At 50.2% G+C, this 23,191-nt stretch overlaps 1 protein-coding gene across 3 annotated transcripts in view; it reads left to right on the top strand.

Moving 5' to 3' along the window:
* The window catches only part of ATXN10 (ataxin 10), a 112,937-nt gene that overhangs the window by 71,605 nt on the left and 18,141 nt on the right, over positions 1–23,191 (top strand). For 2 of the 3 annotated variants that reach the window (XM_064142827.1, XM_064142826.1), the window contains one exon: positions 5,757–6,289. In XM_064142827.1, coding sequence (XP_063998897.1) covers positions 5,757–5,944 — 188 coding nt within the window. In that variant the 3' untranslated portion in view covers positions 5,945–6,289. Of the gene's footprint in view, positions 1–5,756; positions 6,290–8,622; positions 8,705–13,298; positions 13,465–23,191 lie in introns of those variants that run through there. The other variant, XR_010302180.1, reaches the window with a different exon arrangement.

Here is a 23,191-nt window from a genome sequence, read left to right as displayed (position 1 = left end):
GAAATGACAGAAGTGACCTTTGAGTGAGAGCCCTACATGAGAGAACATGCCTGGCTGCTGGCTGGACAGAAGAGATCAGTCCTGCTTCAAAGAGACCTCTGTCACACTAGGCACATTTTAAGAGATGGAGCCATCCCTACAGGTTCAGGGAGTGATGTAAGTACAGGGAGCCAGAAAGATGGCCTTGATTTGCTAGAGGGGGAGGTAGCCACTGTTTAGCTGGGGAACTGAAAAATAATCTTACTCTAATGCAGAGTTGTTTTCCACTGTGGGTGTTTGATGGTTTGTACAGGCTGTGGCTTATGGAGAATGTGCCTCAGCACTGAACTCTTTGATGACTTGAAGCTGTGTGGTTTTCCCTGCTTCATAGAATCAGGCAGGTTGGAAGAGACCTCCAAACTCATCCAGTCCAACCTAGCACCCAGCCCTGTCCAATCAGTCCAGGCAGACTCCATCCACAGCCTGCCCCACATGTACCAGGCAGTAACCTGATCATAAAAGGAGCTCAGGTTGGTCAGGCAGGACCTGCCCTTTCTAAACCCATGCTGGCTGGGCCTGATCCCTTGGCCATCCTGTAGGTGCTCTGTGGTGGCACTCAAGATGAGCTGTTCCATGGCCCTTGCCTGGCACTGAGGTCAGGCTGACAGGTCTGGAATTTCCTGGTTCCTCCCTCCAGCCCTTATTGTGGATGGGATCACATTGGCAGCTTCCAGACTTTGGGAGCCTCTCCAGTGTGGCAGGACTGTTGATAAATGATGGAGAGCAGCTTGGGCAGCTCAGCTGCCAGCTCTCTCAGCACCCTGGGATGGATCCCATTGTTCTTTAACAAAGCAGATTCCTCCTACAGGGTGGCACTAAAGCTGCAGAGCATGGGTCTGGGTTTGGGTGAGAGGCTTTCTGTCTTTACTGAGATGTTTCACTGAAGCCAGTTGGTATGAGGAGTGCTTGCAGGCTGCACCAGCTGGGCAGACCAGGCTGGGCACTGGCCTTCCTGTCCCACTAAGAAGTAGGAAAGGACTGGCTGCAGGCATCTTCATGCATTTGCAGTGAAGCTTTGCTGCCACGTAGTGGTGGAGATGGGAGCTTGTTTGGCTATGAATGGGCCAACCCTCCTGGTGAGCTCTTGGACCAGGTGGGAGTTACCTGCAGCAGAAATGACCTCTGCTTTAGGTATCAACAGGGTTACAAATCATAGAATCAAGCAGGTTGGAAGAGAGCTCCAAGGTCATCCAGCCCAACCTAGCACCCAGCCCTGCCCAAGCACCCAGCCCATGGCACTAAGTGCCCCAGCCAGGCTTGGCTGCAACACCTCCAGGCACAGCCACTCCACCACCTCCCTGGGCAGCCCATTCCAATGCCAATCACTCTCTCTGCCAACAACTTCCTCCTAACATCCAGCCTAGACCTGTCCTGGCATAACTTGAGACTGGGTCCCTTTCTTCTGTTGCTGGTTGCCTGGCAGCAGAGCCCAACCCCACCTGGCTACAGCTTCCCTTCAGGTAGTTGTAGAGAGCCATGGGATGCATTACTGATGAGGAGGACTTAAAAACCATTGCCCAAAGAGAGCATTCCAGTTTTTCATTCTCATATGAGAAGGTCCAACTTGAACTAAATATTGTTAGTAGGTCTACAGCAGGCATCAGGACCCTTATGGATTGTTAAGGCTGGGTGTGGAATGGCTGAGAGCAGCCCTGAGGGACAGGACCTGGGGGTATTGGGTAGTGACTCCTGACAATATGTGCTTGTGTTTTCATACACCATTCCACTTACAAATCCATCACTGTGTTATTGCTGGCTTGCACTCCAGCAACCTCCTCTAGCAGAATCCATAGGAAAAGAAACAAGAGGACTGTGACAAGTTCCCAGTGCAGACACTGGCAAAACTTCCATGGGAGTCAGTGGCAGAGATTGTCATGCTTCAGTCTAGCTGGTAGCATTGCTCTCCATCTAGGACAAGCTGACAGCACATTTTCTCTACTTCTCCTCTCCCTGTGTGTCCCACTCCCTGGTGTGCAAAGTTACAGCCCCAGAAGGGTTCAGGTGATGGATTTTAAATTGCTGTATGAGGAGGTCACAGAAGGAGTAGAGGGAGTCAATTCGCTCTTGTTACTGCTTGTGTACATGAGAATAACATAGGAGTCCAGGGAGAGAAAGCTGCTGTAAAGGTGTGTGTGTGTTTGCTTTCATTGCCTACACACAGGTAGCCTTTTAATGCAGCTCCTGCAACACTTCTTCCTTTCTCCCACTCTCTCCTGCTCTCTCTCTCTGTCTCTCCCTTCCTTCCCTATTGCCACGATGCCAGAGCTATTGCAGCCTTCACGTTGCTGTGGTGTTCCTCAGTTTGAGGGTGCAGTGTGCCCTGCTGGACAGATCTGGAGGAGCCCAGGCAGTCAGCTCTTCTGTGCTTACTGCAGGCACTTTCTGTTATCCAGCCTCCCAACAAACAGGCTCATGCTCTTATTTGTAGTAACTATGGAAACTTTAGAAGCTCTCTTTCTAAAGCTGACCATACAATAAAGTGCTTAAAGTGTTGGTAGGATTAGAGCCTCCAGAATATGTCTAATTTTCTTTGGAGAGGAGCAAGAGGGTAATGTGAATATTAGCTGGAGACTAGCTTTAATCTCTGCTGACACTTAAGTCTGTCTAGGTCTGCACACAGCCATGCAAAGGTCTTAGCCTCTCACAGCATGTGAACAAGGGAAGCCATGCATATTCATGGCTGCAGTGACAATGGGAACCCCACGTACAGAAAAGGGGGTTTGAATGAGTGAAAACGTTATTGAAACCATTTTGCAGCTTCAGCTACAGTAGTCAATAATGATAAATGCCATAATGATGCTGGGGTCCATAAGATAATGGGGATGTCTCAGATATTATGTCAGCATGAATGGCTATGATAATAGCAAACCATCGTTTGCTGTGGGCTTTGGCACTGGTTTTGTGCCCAAGGACATCAAGATGATGGTAACAGGATTATTCCCAAGACTGATACACAACAAAAAGAAGTAAACTGGAGAGGACTTTTTTTCCTCTGTGTGGCATTTTGCATGATGGAGAACTGCCACTCTGGGGTTTTTTTTAAGAGGTATCCTTTTGTGCAAGTGCTTTTGTTTTATGCAGAGCTGTGTTTTAGGAGCACAGCAAGAGAAGTCTGCTCCTCGTCCCAGGAGCAGAGCCAGGGAGGCTGGCAGCATGTTTCTCACAGGCCGTTGGGAGGATTTGGTGTTACTTATTGGCACTCATGAAATCAGGCCTCAGAAGGACCTGCTGAGTACCAGCCTTTGGCTATCTGCATTTGTTGACTTCTGTACTGTACAACTCCGAAACTTATTCTCACCTACTGGAGCTGATGAGGGAGATTCTACTCCTAAATGATTGCATTTCTTTGCTGTTTTATATACTCAAGCATTCCATTTGTGTATCTTAGACATAATTTGGCCCTTGGCTTTTCACTGGATTGTAGCAGTGATACACTCACAGGAGGGTGCACACTGACAGTCTGTGTCGTGTCCACCTGTTGGGGATTTGATGGAATAGGCAATGATTTGGTTTTCCTGCTTTCTACCCTGTGAGAGATCAGGAATTCTAAAGTGAAGGTGGTGTGCAGCGTGTGTCCTGACTGCCTGAGGAACTCTGCCAGAGAAAAGCCCCAGACTGTGACTGCTTTGCCATTGTTGACTTTGGGTTCTGGGCTGCTTGAACGTGAAAATAAGTGGGAAGTGCTGCTAGACAGCAGGGAGCTGTTTCAGTGTTGCAGGCAAGTGCAGGGTTGTTCCCTACCATGCATGTTTCCTGGGATGTTTGTCCAAGCTGCTTGCTTTAAACTCTTTCTCTCTCTGTTGACAGTTCACAGAATGTTGTTAGAGGCTGGAAGGGACCTGGAAAGGTCATCTGGTCCAACCCCCCCTGCCAGAGCGGGATCACCCAGAACAGATTACACTGGAATGCATCCAGGCAGGTCCCTCTCCAGAGAGGGAGACTCCACAACCCCCCTAGGCAGCCTGTGCCAGGGCTCTGTCACCCTCACAGTTCCTCATGTGCTTTTTATTGCAGTGCCTTCTCAGTGCTCTCTTGGCATATAAGCAGTGTTGTGGTTAGATGCAGTCGTAAACTTCTCTTTTTTGGTCCCTTGTGTTCGTATTTTATCACTTCCTCTCTCCTAACATGTGAGGCAGGATCAGGTCGTATGTAGCAAAGCTGCTTCTGCTGCATGCTTTTGTTCACCCACGTTGCCTGTTGCATCCAGCAGCCCAGCTTGAGAAACTGCCTCTGCTCAAAGCGTGTCATCCTGAGGGGTAGCTGGAAGCAGAGGCAACAGCCACTGCAGGGGGCACGGCGAGAGTGGTAGCAGTGTCAGTGTGAGAGTGTGCAGTGATACTGCCCTGTGCAAATGCTGTCCTGGTAGACTGGGGGAGAAAGCCCAGCTCCCCTGCTTTATTCTTTTGGCCACAACTGCAGTTTCCCCCTCCAGCCAACCCCTGGCAAATGCCCACAGGAACACTCTCTTATCTCTGTGCTTAGGCACTGTCCAACCCAAAAGACGTCAAGGAGATGAGTAAATTATGCATGTTCTTATGCTGGATGTGAAGCTACATGTAGTAAATAATTGGTGCCCTGCAGGCAAACCACTCTTGTGTGATTCAGAATGCCTTGCCTCCCATATGGGTAACCTGGGGAAGATTTTATCATAGCATAGCTTTCAGCTGCAGAATTGGGACTAACATCTCTGACACATCATAAAACGAACACTGTAGTTCACGTGGGAGATTCCTGACTGATAATCCTGGGAATTTAAATCCTTTGTCTATAACCCTGACATGTGCCTCAATCCTGGCCTCAAGGGACCACCTTAGAAGGTGAATGAGTTGCAGCTTGTGCCCATTTAAACATGATCAGGAGCTACCTGCTGGTGATGTTAGTATCTGTTCTGTTTGTGAAAGCACCCAGGCACGAGGAGCAGAGTTCAGAAGTTAAATACTTTGAGTGTCCCCCATCTTATTTGTGCTATGTTCAGTTGTTAACCCTGATAAGATATGGTTCTCTTTGTGCTTCTTCAGCTCTTACACTGGAAATAGAATAGTTGTGGATTTTCTTGTACCTGGTCTATAGCTCACTTTGTTTGCCAGTTCTTGGAAGTGCAGCATTGACCTGTTTGAACTGTAAATGCAGTGACTGACTTCTTCAAGAGAAATGATTCTTTTTTGGAAGGCTCACAAGGAAGACTGTTGGAGTATTTTAATTAACTATAATTTTGGTTTAAAACAATATGTTCTTTTAATTCCTGCAGCTCATTCCTGGTTTGTTGTGTTGTGCTGTTGAATTCAAGCTGTAGCCTGGCAGAGTTGCCTGTTGTGCTATTGAATTCGAGGTGTAGCCTGGCAGAGTTGCCTGTTGTGCTGTTGTTGAATTCGAGGTGTAGCCTGGCAAAGTTGCCTGTTGTGCTGTTGTTGAATTCAGGGTGTAGCCTGGCAGAGTTGCCTGTTGTGCTGTTGTTGAATTCGAGGTGTAGCCTGGCAGAGTTGCCTGAAGTCCATGGTCGTAGCTCATTTAAGCTGACAGTTGCCTCCTGTGCCGTACTTTGAGGTTCAGAGGCATTGCCTCCAAAGGCCTGTCGTTTTCTAATCCTTGCTTTCTGCTCTCTTGCTGGGTTTCTGGGATCTGGGGGAAGGAGGGTGGGAGGGGAATGCAGTAGTAAGAGAGAATTAAGTGTTGTTTTGTCTTTAAACAAAGAACTGGTCCTTAACTTCACCCAACAGTTGTGAAGCAGTGGGCAGTGTTTGCCATCCGAAATCTCACTGAGCAGAACGAGAGAAACCAGGAGTTTATTGCCCAGCTGGAGCACAAGAGGCTGGCAGACAGCTCTGCCCTGGAGAGCATGGGTTTAGAGATAGAGAAACGAGACGACAAGTTAATTCTGAGCTCTGCCAGGAAAAAGCCCTCCTGAAGGAAAAAGAATGAAGAGCAAATCAGTAGAAGAGGATTTCCCTTGGAAAATATTTTTCCCTGCTCAGGCAGTCAAGATTTCTTCAGCTCTGGTCCCAGTCTGCTGGGAGTGCTGCTTTCATTCTGGGAAATGCTGCCAAATTGTAGTTTCTGCCTGGCTGTTGTAAAGAAAGGGACACCTACAGGTTTGCTAAACACCTGAGTAAGTTAACCCCTGGGAAAGGGTCCAAAAGGAATGATGTTTCTCCCTCCTTTTGCTAGTCGAAGGATGCTGTGTGTGGAGTTGTGAGCATTGCTGTTTCCGAACCTGGAGGTAACTCTCATTAAAAACGCCACAAAGAAATGACTCCTTTGCAGTCTGCCTGCTCTGTCTGGAAGCTTGGTGCTGAGTCAGGGCTGAACAATGGAAGTTATTCATTTTCAGTCACGGTGCTTGAGTATCTCTACTTGCAGAAGGGTCTGTGGGACATAAATACTGGGTGCACATAAATGTTCAGTGAAGGAAACACACCATGCCTTCCATCTACTTCAATTAGCAGTAAATTGTCTTTTCTACCTCGTTACCTTTCAGCCTCCATGACAAGTGTATTAAAAACAAAGCTGAAGCTGTTGTGGCAACAGATGCTACATTCCTTTGCGCTGGGGCATGTCTCTGTTTTGGAGACTTGGGTGTTTGTTTGAATGTTATTTGTTCCTTTGGATGGTAAGTCAGCCCACTTTCCTTTTATTTTGCACTTCTCATGGGTTTTCTGAACTCTGGCAGACTGCTGAAGAGGTAGTTTCTCACTGTGATTAATTCTAGCAGTTTCTTTTCACCCCTCTGCCTTTCCAAAACATTGACAAAACTCATTTCCAGTTAATTAATTCAAGAGAGGAAGAAGAATGGAAGGCCCTGCCTCTTCATTTTGGGTACCCTCCTATATTGTTGTTGGACCCTGCCACTGTGGAATGTGGCATGAATGAGATGGGGGAGAAAGAGGGGGGTGAAGAAAAGGAGGGGGGCATGGTTAACTCTGTGCGTGCCATAGCTTTGCCCTAGTAGCCAAGAAACTTAATCCTCCATGCATAAGCAAAGGAGGAATTTGAGGTGAATGTTACTAACACTTCTCTGTCATTGCTGTCCTGTGGCTCTCTTGGGTGGTGTCTGACAGGAAGGTCTGAGACAAGTGAAACTGCTCATCACCATCTCATCATTTAATCCCATTCTTGGCCAGAAAAGCAAGACTGCCCTGAAGCTGCATTCAGCCTCCTGTTCCTTCAGCTTGCATTTTGATTTCAAAATGGGAAAGCCCTCACATGGTACTGGGAACTGTGAACAATCTGTTCTCGTGCTTACAACAGCCAAGATCTTTTCCAGTTAACTTTTCTGGTCTCTACTGCGCTCTGCTGAGACCCCAGCTGGAGTCCTGCATCCAGCTCTGGTGCCCCTGGGACAAGAGGGCTGTGGAGATGCTGGAGAGTGTCCAGAGCAGGGCCAGGAGGATGCTGAGAGGCTGCAGCAGCTCTGCTGTGAGCACAGCCTGAAAGAGTTGGGGCTGTGCAGGCTGCAGCAGAGGAGGCTCCCAGGGGACCTTCTTGTGGCTTGCCAGGATCTGAAGGGGGCTCCAAAAAAGCTGGGGAGGGACTTTTGAGGCTGTGAGGGAGTGGCAGGAGTGGGGGGAATGGAGCAAAGCTGGAGGTGGGGAGAGTGAGGCTGGAAGTGAGGAGGAAGTTGTTGAGCAGGAGAGTGGTGAGAGGCTGGCAGGGGTTACCCAGGGAGGTGTTTGAGGCCCCATGGCTGGAGGTGTTTGAGGCCAGGCTGGCTGAGTCTGTGTGCAGCCTGCTCTAGGGTAGGGTGTGCCAGGGCATGGCAGGGAGGTTGGCACTGGCTGCTCCTTGGGGTCCCTTCCAACCCTGCATGATTCTATGATTCTAACCATAAGGTTTTGTTGTCTATACCATGCCCACCGGGTGGAACTGTGGAGTTGACCCTGTCAGGTTTTAATCCCCAGCTGGTTTCGAAGACAAGGATGCTACTGTCTTTAAGTTAAGGATGCAGAGGAAGGGGTAATGGCAGTAGGAACAAAGACTCTTAACTTCTGTTGCTCCTTACTTTAAAAACGAGTGGGAGAGAAAAGTGTTCTTTTGTGTTAGTGGGGAATAAGTGTTCATAGAAACAAAGTGCTTCAGTTGCTTTAAAACAAAATTGATTTGAGAGGAACATTTCAGTGGCTATTAAAAGCTGCTGAGTTTCACTGCTGATTGCACTAAGGTGCCTTTCACTGGCTGGGTGGAAAAGGGTGTCTGCTTTTCTTGAGGACATGATCTATCAGCTTGTGGTTTCTCAGTGGTTTCCATTGGCCCTTCATTTTTATGTTTAGGCCAGCACTCGTTTAGCAGTTTAATTGCTGTGTCACTTAAGATTTACAGCTGGTGGCGTTCAGTTGTTGTAATCTTTATCTCCGTAGCACAATGGAAAATTAATACTTGTAGCACATAGATTGGGGGGGGGGGGGAAGTAAAGAATTCTACTTATAAAATACGTGTATTTCATGTGGAGGACTACATCATTCAACTTCAAAATGCAGGAACTACATCTTTGCTACAACAAAGGAGCACTAAATAGGTAATCACACAGTGAAGTTATTTTGAATTGAGCAATGATGAAACCCCAAATGTTTTGTGTTTTTTTTATTGTAGCCCTGAGGAGAAAGAAGAAAAGAGGAGAAAGGAGGAAGAAAAAACCAGCATCAATTCCCTGAACAGAAAATTAACTTTCTGTGTAAGGAAAAAAAAATGCAAAGAATTTCCTTTTACTTAGGGTCATAAAGAGTTAAAATCCTGTTCACAAAGCAAATCCAGAAAGAACTTTGCTGGTGGAAAAAAAAAAAGCAGTAGGAGTCCCTTTTTTCCCTTTTAAGCAGCTGGAAATAGGGTTGGTTTTTTTTTTGGGGGGGGGGGAGGGTGTTTAATTTGGTGGATGTGTACCCACCAATGGAACAGGCACAAACCCCTGAACAGCAGCCATATAATAACACAAATAAATAAAAGGGGGTTGTGTGTTTCAGTGCATAATGGAGCAATAATTGTGTCTTCTAAATGGGAAGCGGAGGCCTTTCACACTGGGGAACATGCTGATTACTGTATTGTGAGGGGCTGGCTTTTGATTTTCCTAGATGGATTAATTCCTGGAACACAACAGCTTCCCTGTCTTCCCCCAGTGGAGTCCCAGTCTCCAATAGGCTTGTTTTATATGCTGGGGGGATTAATACAGCGCAGCAATCAGTCATAAAAAGCAAGCTTTATTGAGTTTGTAAAGGGCTGGAGCAGTCAGATCAAGTCCTGTGACCATCTTATTGCTTTCGAGTGCTTTCAGACAATAGTGATCAGATCTTGCTTTTTTACTTCCCTCCCCCCCCCTTTTTTTTAGGTCTATTTTTTATTAAAAGAGAGCAGGGAGTTGGTTTGTTTTTTTTTTTTCTTCTGGGAGTGGATAGATTTTTTTTGAGGAGGCTTCTTGCAAATTGTGGGAAATCAGTTTGGAAAGCTCTGAATTTATACTGCTTCTATAAGGACAGGCTCATAATTTCAGGATGTTTTGCCTAAAGTGCTTGTAAAATACATTTTTATGTGCAACTAACAGCAACAAAAGAAAATCCTAGGCAGTTAATGGCATTGTTGTAGCCTTTAGGCTATGGCAGCAGTCGTGTCTTGTATTTTGAGGCTGCTCTGAGTGCTTAGTAAAGGCTCAAAAGAATTCCCCTCTTGTTGCAAGAGAAAAAGTGCTAAAAACATGAGGCTGTACCCAAAAGTAGCATCAACCTCATAATATAATAGAATACAATATATATTTATATTAGATAGCTAGATATGGCTATAGATATGGATAGATACAGATATATAGAACCAAGTAACCATAAATCTTTGTGCCTGACCTATGCAATTGTTATTCCGTCCTCTTGTTTGCTGTCTTCTGACAGTGCTCTAAGCTGCCTTACTCGTCGGATCGAGTGTTGGAGGGTGACGAAGCAGAGGGCTGCGTTTTACCTTGCCTTTTCACTGCCTCCCTAAAGTCCCTACCGCTTCCCTACGCCGTACCCGCCTGGCTGGCGCGTTCGAGGGCGGCGCTGGCAGCCGGTGCGGCGGGCAGTGCGCGGGGCTGCGGGGGGCCGGGCGCGGCGGCCGCGCTGGGTGGCGGCGGCGGCCCCGCAGGTGCTGTCCAGGGTGCTGACGGCACCGCCCCTGCCTGCGCGGGGGGAGCGCTGCGAGCCGCCGCTGCCCTCCGCGGGGGAAGCCGTCAAGAGTTCGTGTGCTGCTCTTCTCCCAGGGCCCTGCGGAGTTCAGCTGCCATGTGCTGAGCTCACAGCCTGGACGTGGGGAGGATGTTGAGCAGGAGAGTGGTGAGAGGCTGGAATGGGTTGCCCAGGGAGGTGGTTGAGGCCCCATGGCTGGAGGTGTTTGAGGCCAGGCTGGCTGAGGCTGTGTGCAGCCTGCTCTAGGGTAGGGTGTGCCAGGGCATGGCAGGGGGTTGGAACTGGCTGCTCCTTGTGGTCCCTTCCAACCCTGTCTGATTCTGTGATTCATGATAGTGGACTTTCTTGTAGCTCATCACTTACATCAGCTCAACTCTAAGCGGTAAGTCATGGAATCACAGCATCGTAGAATGGTTTACGTTGGAGGGGACTTTAGAGCTCAACTAGTTCCAACCCACTGCTATTAGCAGGGACACCTCTCACTAGAATAGGTTGCTCAAGGCCTTATCCAACCTGGCCTTGAACACCTCTAGGGAGGGTTAGGGTTTGTAGATGACAGCAAGTTTGGAGCAGTGGTGGAGCTGTTGGAGGGTAGCAGAGCCCTGCAGGGGGACCTGGCCAGGCTGCGTGGGTGGGCAGAGGCCAAGGGGATGAGACTGAACAAGGCCAAGGGCAGGTTCTGCACTTTGGCCACAACAACCCCAAGCAGCACTGCAGGCTGGGGCCAGAGTGGCTGAGAGCAGGCAGGCAGAGAGGGCCCTGGGGGTGCTGGGGGAGAGGAGCTGAAGCTGAGGCAGCAGTGCCCAGGTGGGCAGCAGAGCCAATGGCATCCTGGGCTGGCTCAGGAGCAGTGTGGGCAGCAGGACAAGGGAAGTTCTTGTGCCCACCCCTGTGCTCAGCACTGCTCAGGCCACCCCTGGAGTGCTGTGTCCAGTTCTGGGCTCCTCAATTCCAGAGAGATGTTGAGGTGCTGGAGAAGAGCAGTGTAGAGAAGAGGAGGCTCCTGAGCCAGCCCAGGATGCCATTGGCTCTGCTGCCCACCTGGGCACTCTGCTGCCTCATCTTCAGCCACTATCTACCACTACCTCCAGGTCCCTCTCTGCCTGGCTGCTCTCAGCCACTCTGTCCCCAGCCTGTAGTGCTGCTTGGGGCTGTTGTGGTTTTTTGGGGGGTTTGGGTTTTTTCACCCATTGTTAACAGGAGTTAGTTGTTCATTACTGCATTTAGGCAGCGCTGGCACCCAGGCTCTACTCTCAACTGCTCTCTGGGCCACAATTCACTTATTTTAACCTCATGTTTTGTTGTTTTCCTACCTCTGGTCCCTGCCCATGTCTATGTAGTGATACCAAGATGTGTCTGAAGAGTGCTCTGCTCCATTCTCTTTTTCATTCATTCTGAATTACATCCCTCTGCCACGAGCCTGCACTCCAAGGGTTAAACTGCATTTTGATATCAGAACATCCCTTCATTATCCTTTCCCTCATTGATTAATATATGCATCTCTCTGCCATGAGCCTGCACTCCGTGGCTTAAAAGTGTATGTTGATATCAGAACAAGCTTTCATTATTCTTTTCCTCACTGATTAATGAATGCATCTCTCTGCCATGAGCCTGCACTCTGTGGCTTAAAAGTATGTTGATATCAGAAGAAGCTTTCATTATCATCTCCCTCATCAATTAATAAATGCATCTTGGAGGTCTCTTCCAACCTGGTTGATTCTATGTTTCTATCTGCCACGAGCCTGCACTCCATGGGTTAAAGTGTACGTTGATATCAGAACAGGCTTTCATTCTCTTTTCCTTCTTCTCCACCTCCCCCAGTTTGGAGCTTACAGCTTCCCAGTTAAGCTATTATGGTGGCCCTAACCAGGTGCACGCTTTACAGAGGGTCTCATTCTGTGCTCTCCTTGGCCTCCTGAACTCCCCTTTGCTACCTCCTTCCCCCTCAGTCATTTTTTTTATGAATGACAGCTTTTCAGTGCCCTGGGAACAGCTTGCTGGGAAGAAAACCCATGGGGTGCAGCCCAATCCTACACATCTCTTCCAGGCAGCTTTATGAAAGGCAGGGCAGTGTGCTGCAGGTATGACGTATGCACGGACCCCCTCCCCTGCCCTGCCACTAGCTGTGATCAGTGTTCAGCAGCCTCTCTCTCCACAGGTGCTTCTCAATTAAAAGCCACTTTGTTTCAAAAGCTGCAGGCTTGTTTAACCCAGCCCCTGGTGGGAGTTTGTCAGATCCCAGGAGAGGTGACAAAAACAGATTGGTGGCCCTCTGGGGCTGCATTCAGCAGACTCTGTAGCCGGGTACCAGAGGGCAGCGTCGCTCTTCACACAGCGCTGCACGTTTGAGAAGCCCTGGGTGGGGATCCCCGGGAGCTGTTTTTCAGCCTGAGGAGGTTCTCTGCTTTAGGTCCATCTTTCAGCATTTTGCTTTGTTGGGTTACCCTTCCCACACCCCCACCTTCCCTTCTGCTACAGACTGGGCTGCTTAGAAAATACAGTGGTAAAAAGGAGCACTGTTGTTAGAGTCATAGAATCAGCCAGGGTGGACGAGACCTCCAAGCTCACCCAGCCCAACCTAGCACCCAGCCCTGCCCAAGCACCCAGCCCATGGCACTCAGTGCCCCAGCCAGGCTTGGCTGCAACACCTCCAGGCACAGCCACTCCACCACCTCCCTGGGCAGCCCATTCCAATGCCAATCACTCTCTCTGGCAACAACTTCCTAACAACATCCAGCCTAGACCTGCCCTGGCACAGCTTCAGCCTGGGTCCCCTTCTTCTGTTGCTGGGTGCCTGGCAGCAGAGCCCAACCCCACCTGGCTACAGCCTCCCTGCAGGCAGCTGCAGGCAGCAATGAGCTCTCTGCCTGGCTGCTCTCAGCCACTCTGGCCCCAGCCTGCAGTGCTGCTTGGGGTTGTTGTGGCCACAGTGTAGAACCCTGCACTTGGCCTTGTTCAGTCTCACCCCCCTTGGCCTCTGCCCACCCATCCAGCCTGGCCAGGTCACTCTGCAGGGTTCTCCTACCCTCCAACAGATCCACACTGCTCCTAGCTTGGTGCCATCTGCAAACTTAGTGATGCTGGCTTAGTGAATGTGCCTAACAAGTGGTTTTCTGATTCTAGAGTTCCTCTGTTAGAGCTGATGATGGCCAAAGTAAGTGAGAAGAGCCCAGTTACCAGTGAGGACCCCAATGTGTTCATGAGACATGCTGGCTTCTTGGCAGACTGTTTCCAGGAGACATGTGGAGCTGTGCTCAAGTTAACTTCTGCAGCTGGTGCAGAGGATGAGGTATGTCTGATTAAAAAGATCCTACTGCTTGGGGTTGTTGTGATTTCATTCCAAGCACAACCTCTCTTGCTTCATATTTTAGAGTTTTATTTAATGAATAAAACAAATATAAATAAAATATAAATAAATATTTAATAGATAAATATGACTTACATAAAAATATATAGAATTAGATAGTGTACAAATATGTGACATTGTGTGTAGATTACCAGTGAATATATATTGTGTCATTATATGGTATAGAAATGTGTATGAAATATGCATTAAATATATAACACAGAGAGAAATACATTTATATAGAGATATGTAAATGATAAATAAATATTTTCAACTACTTTATAAAATATTACATAATTTTGGGGGTAAGAAATTAATTGGAATGGCAAAGTGGAGCAGGGGAGGGCCTTTAATATCTTTTAGAGCAAACAAACAAGCTTAAAGTGTCAGAGTTGGGGTTTAATTGCTGGGTTGGTTTTTCCCCCTCCCCCTCCCCTTTTATTTTCTTTCTCAGAGTTAACTTTTGGGTGATCTGCTCCTTTCCCTGCCTGCTTAGATGTATATTTTTAGCCTCCTGAACACATGTAATGTCCCCAGATATTGCTTACCAAAGCACTTAGAAGTAACTGTAGAGGGTGGCTGGGATGACTCAGGGCAGTGGTAATTGAACATGGAGCCTTTTCACCTCCAAGTCACTAGTTTGAATCCTACCCAAGTTGCTAGCGACCAAGTGGTTACCCTCAGATGGCTGTTTCGTGGCCTGTCTGAAGTGAGTTGGTGGTCTCAGTCCAGCTTTTCACTAGCAGCTGTCCACATCACACAAACCACTGTCACAGTTAGTACTAATTAGCAGCCTGGTTGGCAGTGTGGGTTAAGCGAGGCGAAGGACGGGCTGAGCCATCCAGCTGCCTTCTGCTGCTGGAGGTGGTCTTGCTTGAAACAGAGCCAAGGCATCCTGCTCTTGCAGCCCTGCACCTCGGGTTTGGCACTAGCTGGATGCTGTGCATGTGGATTTTCTTCCTCTAAGGAGACTGCAGCTTCTCCTGTGCTTCTGCAACACCAAGCTGCGCCACCCCCTCCCTGTTCTCACAGAATCGTGGAAGGGTTTAGGGTGGAAGAGAGCTGAAAGATCGTCCAGTTCCAACCCCCTGCACAGGCAGGGACACCTCCCACTAGAACAAGTTACTCAAGGCCTCACCCAGCCTGGCCTTGAACACCTCCAGGGAGGTTGTGGAGCAGCAAGGCTGGTGAGGGCTTTGGATCACAGCCCTGTGAGGAGAGGCTGAGGGAGCTGGAGGTGTACAGCCTGCAGCAGAGGAGGCTCAGGGCAGAGCTCATTGCTGCCTGCAGCTGCCTGCAGGGAGGCTGTAGCCAGGTGGGGTTGGGCTCTGCTGCCAGGCACCCAGCAACAGAAGAAGGGGACCCAGGCTGAAGCTGTGCCAGGGCAGGTCTAGGCTGGATGTTGTTAGGAAGTTGTTGCCAGAGAGAGTGATTGGCATTGGAATGGGCTGCCCAGGGAGGTGGTGGAGTGGCCATGCCTGGAAGTGTTGCAGCCAAGCCTGGCTGGGGCACTGAGTGCCATGGTCTGGTTGCTTGGGCAGGGCTGGGTGCTAGGTTGGGCTGGATGAGCTTGGAGGTCTCTGCCAACCTGCTTGGTTCTTTGGTCTGGTTGATTGGGCAGGGCTGGGTGCTAGGTTGGACTGGCTGAGCTTGAAGATCTCTTCCAGCCTGCTTGATTCTCTGATTCTGAAACTTGGGCAAGAAGAGGGCCCTGCAGAGCACAGCCCTGGGCATGTGTCTTCAAGTAGCTGTTGGCAGAAGTGCTGCAAGTCTGGAGGAGATGGAGGCTCTGAATGGTGCTGGGTTTGTGGAGGAGGAGGTCATGCTCTCCTCTCACAAAGGAAGGAGGTGAAAAGGACCGAAATGGAAACAAGTGGCAAGGTCAGGCTGTTGTCAGAGGAGTGGCAGGAAGGAGGCCTCCACAGAGAGCAGAGCTCCGGGAATGAGGCACTCAGCCTTTCCTCCAGCTCACATCAGGTTCTGTGCAAGGCATTGCCAAATAAGGGTTAGGACTGAGCGCTGTAACCGCAAGATGACAGTGCAGTGCTGGTAAAGCCCAGGCTCCTTTCCCTTCTGCTTCAGATCCTGTGTCCAGCCAGCAATCAAAGTGCCTCTGCAACCTGCAGTGCTGGAAAAGAGGCTGGCAGAAACACAAACCCCACTGAAAAAATAAACCGGGGGGGAAAAAGGCTTTACCTGGCGGTAGCAGGGTAGGGATAGTCTGCAGCTTGTCCTGGATCATCAGCAGCTTGTCCTGGCCTCTTAACATGCTTTTAATCACATGCTGCTGGTTGTTAACCTCAAGGGAAAATAAGCCCTGCTGTGTCTCTTGTGTGAGCACAAGGCACACAAACATTCCTTCTTGTGGCCTTCCAGGATCTGAAGGGGGCTACAAAAAAAGCTGGGGAAGGACTTTTGAGGCTGTGAGGGAGTGGCAGGCCTGGGGGGAATGGAGCAAAGCTGGAGGTGGGGAGAGTGAAGCTGGAGGTGAGGAGGAAGTTGTTGAGCAGGAGAGTGGTGAGAGGCTGGAATGGGTTGCCCAGGGAGGTGGTTGAGGCCCCATGGCTGGAGGTGTTTGAGGCCAGGCTGGCTGAGGCTGTGTGCAGCCTGCTCTAGGGTAGAGTGTCCCTGGGCATGGCAGGGGGGTTGGCACTGGCTGCTCCTTGGGGTCCCTTCCAACCCTGACTGATTCTATGATTTATCATTCAAGCTGAGGGCAGAGCTGTCAGGGCCAGAGCAGCTTTGAAGTTGCCAGTCCTTGAGCCCACTTTGACTTTGTCTGATCTTTTAAGCATTTGGGAAACCTTTCAGTGATGTTTTGATTCCAAAAGCTCTATGGTGGCTTAAATGTCCATACCCAACAATTAAATCAATCAATTCAGAGGCCCAGTCTTTAAAGTTCTGAGTTTCAAGCCCTGCCACTGGTGCATTATTCATGGATCTGGGTTTTTGCCTTTGATATCTCTCTCTGGTGTGATCTATATAGCAGAGAAGAACCCACATCTGTCTGTTTACACCACCCTGGAAATTCCTGTGGGCAACCAAAGAAGTCAACCACAAATAACTGCTGGGCTACCAGCAAACAGTATCTGGAGTGCCTCCACCCACCTGCCACTGGGCAGATTCCTAGAATTTATTTGGAAGTGGGAAAAAATTAGATGAGGGAGGTGGGAGGAGCAGAGGGAGGGCTGGGGGGGAAAGAACCCATGTGAAAAACTAACCTGAAATTAGCTGAGCTGGGATGATCTTGGGGCTTGGGGTTTATTTAAGGGTGCAGTGGTTACATGAATCACAGAATCATTGAATCAAGCAGGTTGGCAGAGCCCTCCAAGCTCATCCAGCCCAGCCTAGCACCCAGCCCTGCCCAGTCACCCAGACCATGGCACTAAGTGCCCCATCCAGGCTTGGCTTCAACACCTCCAGGCATGGCCACTCCACCACCTCCCTGGGCAGCCCATTCCAATGCCAATCACTCTCTCTGTGCAGAATTTCCTCCTAACATCCAGACTAGACCTGCCCTGGCACAGCTTGAGACTGGGGAGCCATCCTGGCCTGGCTCAGGAGCAGTGTGGGCAGCAGGACGAGGAAGGTTCTTCTTCCCTTGTACTCAGCACTGCTCAGGCCACATCTGCAGTGCTGTGTCCAGTTCTGGGCTCCTCCATTGCAGAGAGATGTTGAGGTGCTGGAGAAGAGCAGCCTGCAGAAGAGGAGGCGCAGGGCAGAGCTCATTGCTGCCTGCACCTGCCTGCAGGGATGCTGTAGCCAGGTGGGGTTGGGCTCTGCTGCCAGGCAGGCAGCAACAGAAGAAGGGGACCCAGGCTGAAGCTGTGCCAGGGCAGGTCTAGGCTGGATGTTGTTAGGAAGTTGTTGGCAGAGAGAGTGATTGGCATTGGAATGGGCTGCCCAGGGAGGTGGTGGAGTTGCTGTGCCAGGAGGTGTTGCAGCCAAGCCTGGCTGGGGCACTCAGTGCCATGGTCTGGGTTACTGGGCAGGGCTGGGTGCTAGGTTGGACTGGATGAGCTTGGAGGTCTCTGCCAACCTGCTTGAGTCTATGATTCTATGATTCTGTCTTTGAGCCTTGAGCTGTGCTGGAGTACACCACACTGACATTGACTTCTCTCCTCAGAAGTTTGTTGTTCTTCCAGCTGTTGTTTTCTCCATCTAGGTAGCAGTTTCTTCCCATTCTGGCTGTGTTCAACTTTCTGATAAGTCTTTTTTCCTCCTTTTGTTTTTGTACAGTAGCATGGCACAACCAGTTCTTAGGAGGAGGCATTTGCATTTGCTAGGCTCTTGTGGCTAGGTGGTAACATTCTCCACATCCTACACCCTTTAGAGAGAAAGAAAATGGTAACTTAACTTCTTTTCTTTTCTCTTCTCTCTTCTCTCTTCTCTCTTCTCTCTTCTCTCTTCTCTCTTCTCTCTTCTCTCTTCTCTCTTCTCTCTTCTCTCTTCTCTCTTCTCTCTTCTCTCTTCTCTCTTCTCTCTTCTCTCTTCTCTCTTCTCTCTTCTCTCTTCTCTCTTCTCTCTTCTCTCTTCTCTCTTCTCTCTTCTCTCTTCTCTCTTCTCTCTTCTCTCTTCTCTCTTCTCTCTTCTCTCTTCTCTCTTCTCTCTTCTCTCTTCTCTCTTCTCTCTTTTCTCTTCTTGTATTTTTTTCTTAGCCTTTCTCTTAAATCAGAAACTTAAAACCTAATTATTCTTTTCTTAATCACAAAATCTCCCATGTATTGATGTCAAACTGAAAGCCTCACCAGTTCCTGGACTTCCAGTGCCCTTTTGGCTCGTCCTTTCTTCCTCCTCCTGTTTATCCTTCTGGCAGCAGATGGCCACAATTCCTCCCTTCCGTGCAAACTGGAGGCAGTGCTGGGGTTCCTGGCAAGTGCCCAGGCCAGGTCTCAGATGACTTAAACCCTTCCCATGGGTACATCGACACATTATTGAGCAATTACATTCTCTTGTGGCAGTCATCTGTGGAGTAAGTAAACTCCCTCTATTAGCCACACAATGATATCATGCACCATAAATGCATGCTTGGCCTCCATTGTGTCAACAAGCAGTTACATTCTCCAAGGAAGAAATGTGAGTATAACTCTGGAACTGCACTGACTGGGAAACAGGTAACTTTTACTGCTTGCTTCTGCCTCCCAGAGAAAGATTAGATTTAATTGAAGAGGCTACCATGGATGGAGAAGGCAAACACAGGGCATGAAGTTGTTCAGTGTTCTCTATGTGTGTGTGTGTATATAGGCAACCAGCAGCAGAAGAAGGGGATGCAGCCTGAAGCTGTGCCAGGGCAGCTCTAGGCTGGATGTTAGGAGGAAGTTGTTGTCAGAGAGAGTGATTGGCATTGGAATGGGCTGCCCAGGCAGGTGGTGGAGTTCACCGTGCCTGGAGGTGTTGAAGCCAAGCCTAGCTGGGGCACTTAGTGCCATGGGCTGGTTGGTTGGCCAGGGCTGGGTGCTAGGTTGGGCTGGCTGAGCTTGGAGGTCTCTGCCAACCTGCTTGATTCTGTGATTCTATGATATATTATTAATTTAGGGGCTGGAGGGTGGAAAAGGAGGCTAAAAGAGGAAAACTGCTTCCATTTAGATGTATTTTTCCCCTGGCTGCCTAACCCAGCCCAGTCATTAAGATAATTTGCTGCTCAGTGACTTTAGCAAGACTGTGACGTATGCGATGGAGATTTGGGGATCTGCCTGCACGCAGCAAGGTGTCAGGGAGTGCTCTCTTGGAAATGAGCTCTCTGGTGACGCAGAGCAGTGTACAGTCAATGTTGTAATGAGCCTTTCCTCCCCCCTCCTTTTAAAAACCTGTGTGTAAACACCTTGTAAAGCTTTGCAAACCACCAGGGGCAGAGTGTGGCTGAAGAGGTGGCCTGGCTTTCTGCAGTCCCCACAGGGGAATTTAGTTTCAGATGGAAAAGAGCTCTAAGCTCATTGAGCCCAATTGTCAGTCTAATACCACCATGGCCATTAAGTCATGCCCCAAGGTGTCAGGTCATAGAATCATAGACTCAAGCAGGTTGGAAGAGACCTCCAAGCTCATCCAGCCCAACCTAGCACCCAGCCCTGCCCAATCACCCAGACCACAGAATCATGGAATCAACCAGGCTGCAAGAAGGAAGCTGGAGATGGGTAGGTTCAAACTGGAGGTGAGGAGAAGGGTGTTGAGCATGAGAGTGGTGAGAGGCTGGAATGGGTTGCCCAGGGAGGTGGGCTGGAGGTGTTTGAGGCCAGGCTGGCTGAGGCTGTGGGCAGCCTGCTCTAGGGTGGGGTGTCCCTGGGCATGGCAGGGGGTTTGGCACTGGCTGATCCTTGGGGTCCCTTCCAACCATGACTGATTCTATGATTCTATGATCATCCAGTCCAAACTATCCCCCAGCCCTATCCAATCAACCAGACCATAGAATCATAGACTCAAGCAGGTTGGAAGAGACCTCCAAGCTCATCCAGTCCCACCTATCCCCCAGCCCTGTCCAGTCACCCAGACCATGGCACTAACATCTTTCCCCATGGCTCAGTTACAGACTGAAGTCATGGCACTAAGTGCCCCATCCAGTCTTTTCTTGAGTGCCTCCCAGGAGGGTGACTCCACCACCTCTCTGGACAGTCCCTTCCAATGCCAGTCACTCTTCCTGTGAAGGAATTTTTCCTGATCTCTAATCTAGACCTCCCCTGGTGCCAGTAGAGGCCATTTCAGAGACTGGATGAGGCTCTCAGTGCCATGGTCTAGGACACATTCCAGCCAGGAGCTGCTTCCCCATGGAGGTTATGTTCTGCCTGGGCATGAAGCAGGGACCCTGGGATGCCTCTCAGGATTTTCACAGCAGTACTGTGGTGGGTGAGTGGCTCCCTTTGCTCTGTCACCAGAGGACATTTCTGGCTGTCAGAGCAAGGCTGAGCTGCTGGAGGCAGGGTAAGGCCTGGCTTCTGCAGCCAGACAGAGAGTTCCTTGCGGTGGTCACACCAATGTTTTTTCATACTCCCACGGACACCACAACTTTTTTGGATAAGGAAGAAGATGATGGAACACAGATGAGGGAAAGAAGTGGCCTCAGAGAACTTGGATACGTGGGGGTATTTTTACCCTTTTGGGTTGGGTGTTTTTTTTTTTCCCCTTCCTGAATTTCAATGAGTGACTTATTGGAAACTTCTTTGGGCTGGAAGTGTTTTGTTCTCGTTCCACACACACTGCTCTGGGGTCAGTTTGTTTGTCTTTGTTTATAATACAGCTGAGATAGGGAGAGTTGGTGCCTTTAGAACAGACAGCCCATGCCTTTTGAGGGAGTGAGGGGACCAGAGCAGGGCTGCATGAACTGGGAACGGGGACCAGGGCAAGGACAACTTGTTGCTGTGAAGGAGGTGTTGGAGATGGAGGGGAAGGTTGTATGGAAGCTGGTATGGGGGGAAGAGCAATGCTGCTTAGAATCATAGATCACAGAATCAAGTAGGTTGGAAGAGCCCTCCAAGCTTGCCCTGCCCGAGCACCCAGCCCATGGCACTAAGTGCCCCAGCCAGGCTTGGCTGCAACACCTCCAGGCACAGCCACTCCACCACCTCCCTGGGCAGCCCATTCCAATGCCAATCACTCTCTCTGACAACAACTTCCTCCTAACATCCAGCATAGACCTGCCCTGCCACAGCTTCAGGCTGTGTCCCCTTCTTCTGTCCCTGGCTGCCTGCTGTCCCTGGCAGCAGAGCCCAACCCCAGCTGGCTACAGCCTCCCTGCAGGCAGCTGCAGGCAGCAATGAGCTCTGCCCTGAGCCTCCTCTGCTGCAGGCTGCACCCCCCCAGCTCCCTCAGCCTCTCCTCACAGGGCTGTGCTCCAGGCCCCTCCCCAGCCTTGCTGCCCTGCTCTGGACACTTCCAGCACCTCAAAGATCACATTGGGTGATTCTATGCTCCACAACCTCCCTGGAGGTATTCAAGGCCAGGTTAGATGAGGCCTTGAGTGACCTAGTGGGAGGTGTCTCTGCCTATGTTGTGTGGTTGGAACTGGCTGATCCTTGAGGTCCTTTCCAACCTAGACCATTCTGTGATTCTTCCAGTCTGGAAGGGGAAGCTTCCCAACAGCATACAAATACCACCCAAATGTAAGCAACTTCTTCCACTTCCTGCTAATTGGCTGAGGTGGTGAGGGGTTGGAGAAAAGGTGGAGGTGGGGAGAGTGAGGCTGGAGGTGAGGAGGAAGTTGTTGAGCAGGAGAGTGGTGAGAGGCTGGAATGGGTTGCCCAGGGAGGTGGTTGAGGCCCCATGGCTGGAGGTATTTGAGGCCAGGCTGGCTGAGGCTGTGTGCAGCCTGCTCTAGGGTAGGGTGTCCCTGGGCATGGCAGGGGGTTGGAACTGGCTGCTCCTTGGGGTCCCTTCCAGCCCTGACTGAGTTTATGATTGATTCTATGACCACCTGCTCAGTAAAGAACTTCCTCCAAACATCCAACCTAAACCTCCCCTGAGGGAACCTGAGGCCATGATATGGCTGCATAGTTTGTAACTATCTGCTTGTCTACTGTGCTAGGCTGTAAATATGAAGCTGCACTGAATTTGCAGCTCAACTGAGTCTAGTCTGGGTGATTTTATTGAGGGGAGGTGGAGGTAACACCCAAACTATCAGGCGAGTCTGTTTGTATTGCTCAGGAGCTCGTGTCCAAGTGTAGGCACTTCTCACCCACTCCTCAACAGCCAAGCTGCTCCCAGCCCCTTGTTCAAGCTTCCATTAATGCTCCCTGTCAGGGGAGGGAAATAACTGAGGGAAAGATCAGTCTAAAAACCTGTTCCCTCAGGAAGGATCCGGGAGAGTAATCCTGAAAACTTCCTCCTGGCATGTAAAAATCCTCACCTCTGGGAAAAATGAAGGAGCTGCAGAGTGAGGGGTGGAAAATGTCACTGCATTGGCAGGACAGGTGAGTTTGCTTGCCAGGCTTGGCCTACTCCAGACTTTGGGGTTGCCTTTGGATTTGTGTGGGGACTTTGCTGAGAGGTGCAGGTGTAGGAAGCAGTGGCAGGAGGTGCAGGTGTAGGAAGCAGTGGCAGGAGGTGCAGGTGTAGGCAGGACTGGCAGGAGGTGCAGGTGTAGGCAGGACTGGCAGGAGGTGCAGGTGTAGGCAGGACTGGCAGGAGGTGCAGGTGTAGGCAGGACTGGCAGGAGGTGCAGGTGTAGGAAGCAGTGGCAGGAGGTGCAGGTGTAGGCAGGACTGGCAGGAGGTGCAGGTGTAGGCAGGACTGGCAGGAGGTGCAGGTGTAGGAAGCAGTGGCAGGAGGTGCAGGTGTAGGCAGGACTGGCAGGAGGTGCAGGTGTAGGCAGGACTGGCAGGAGGTGCAGGTGTAGGAAGCAGTGGCAGGAGGTGCAGGTGTAGGCAGGACTGGCAGGAGGTGCAGGTGTAGGCAGGACTGGCAGGAGGTGCAGGTGTAGGCAGGACTGGCAGGAGGTGCAGGTGTAGGAAGCAGTGGCAGGAGGTGCAGGTGTAGGCAGGACTGGCAGGAGGTGCAGGTGTAGGAAGCAGTGGCAGGAGGTGCAGGTGTAGGCAGGACTGGCAGGAGGTGCAGGTGTAGGAAGCAGTGGCAGGAGGTGCAGGTGTAGGAAGCAGTGGCAGGAGGTGCAGGTGTAGGCAGGGCTGATGGATGTCAAAGCAATCTGTGCTGCTCACCTTAGGAACCATGGAAGCCTGCTGTGACA

The sequence above is a fragment of the Pogoniulus pusillus genome, chromosome 4 (genome assembly GCF_015220805.1).
Source record: "Pogoniulus pusillus isolate bPogPus1 chromosome 4, bPogPus1.pri, whole genome shotgun sequence".
NCBI classification, from domain to species: Eukaryota; Metazoa; Chordata; class Aves; order Piciformes; family Lybiidae; genus Pogoniulus; species Pogoniulus pusillus.
Note: the sequence above shows the minus strand (reverse complement) of the source record. Positions and strands in the feature narration are given on the sequence as shown.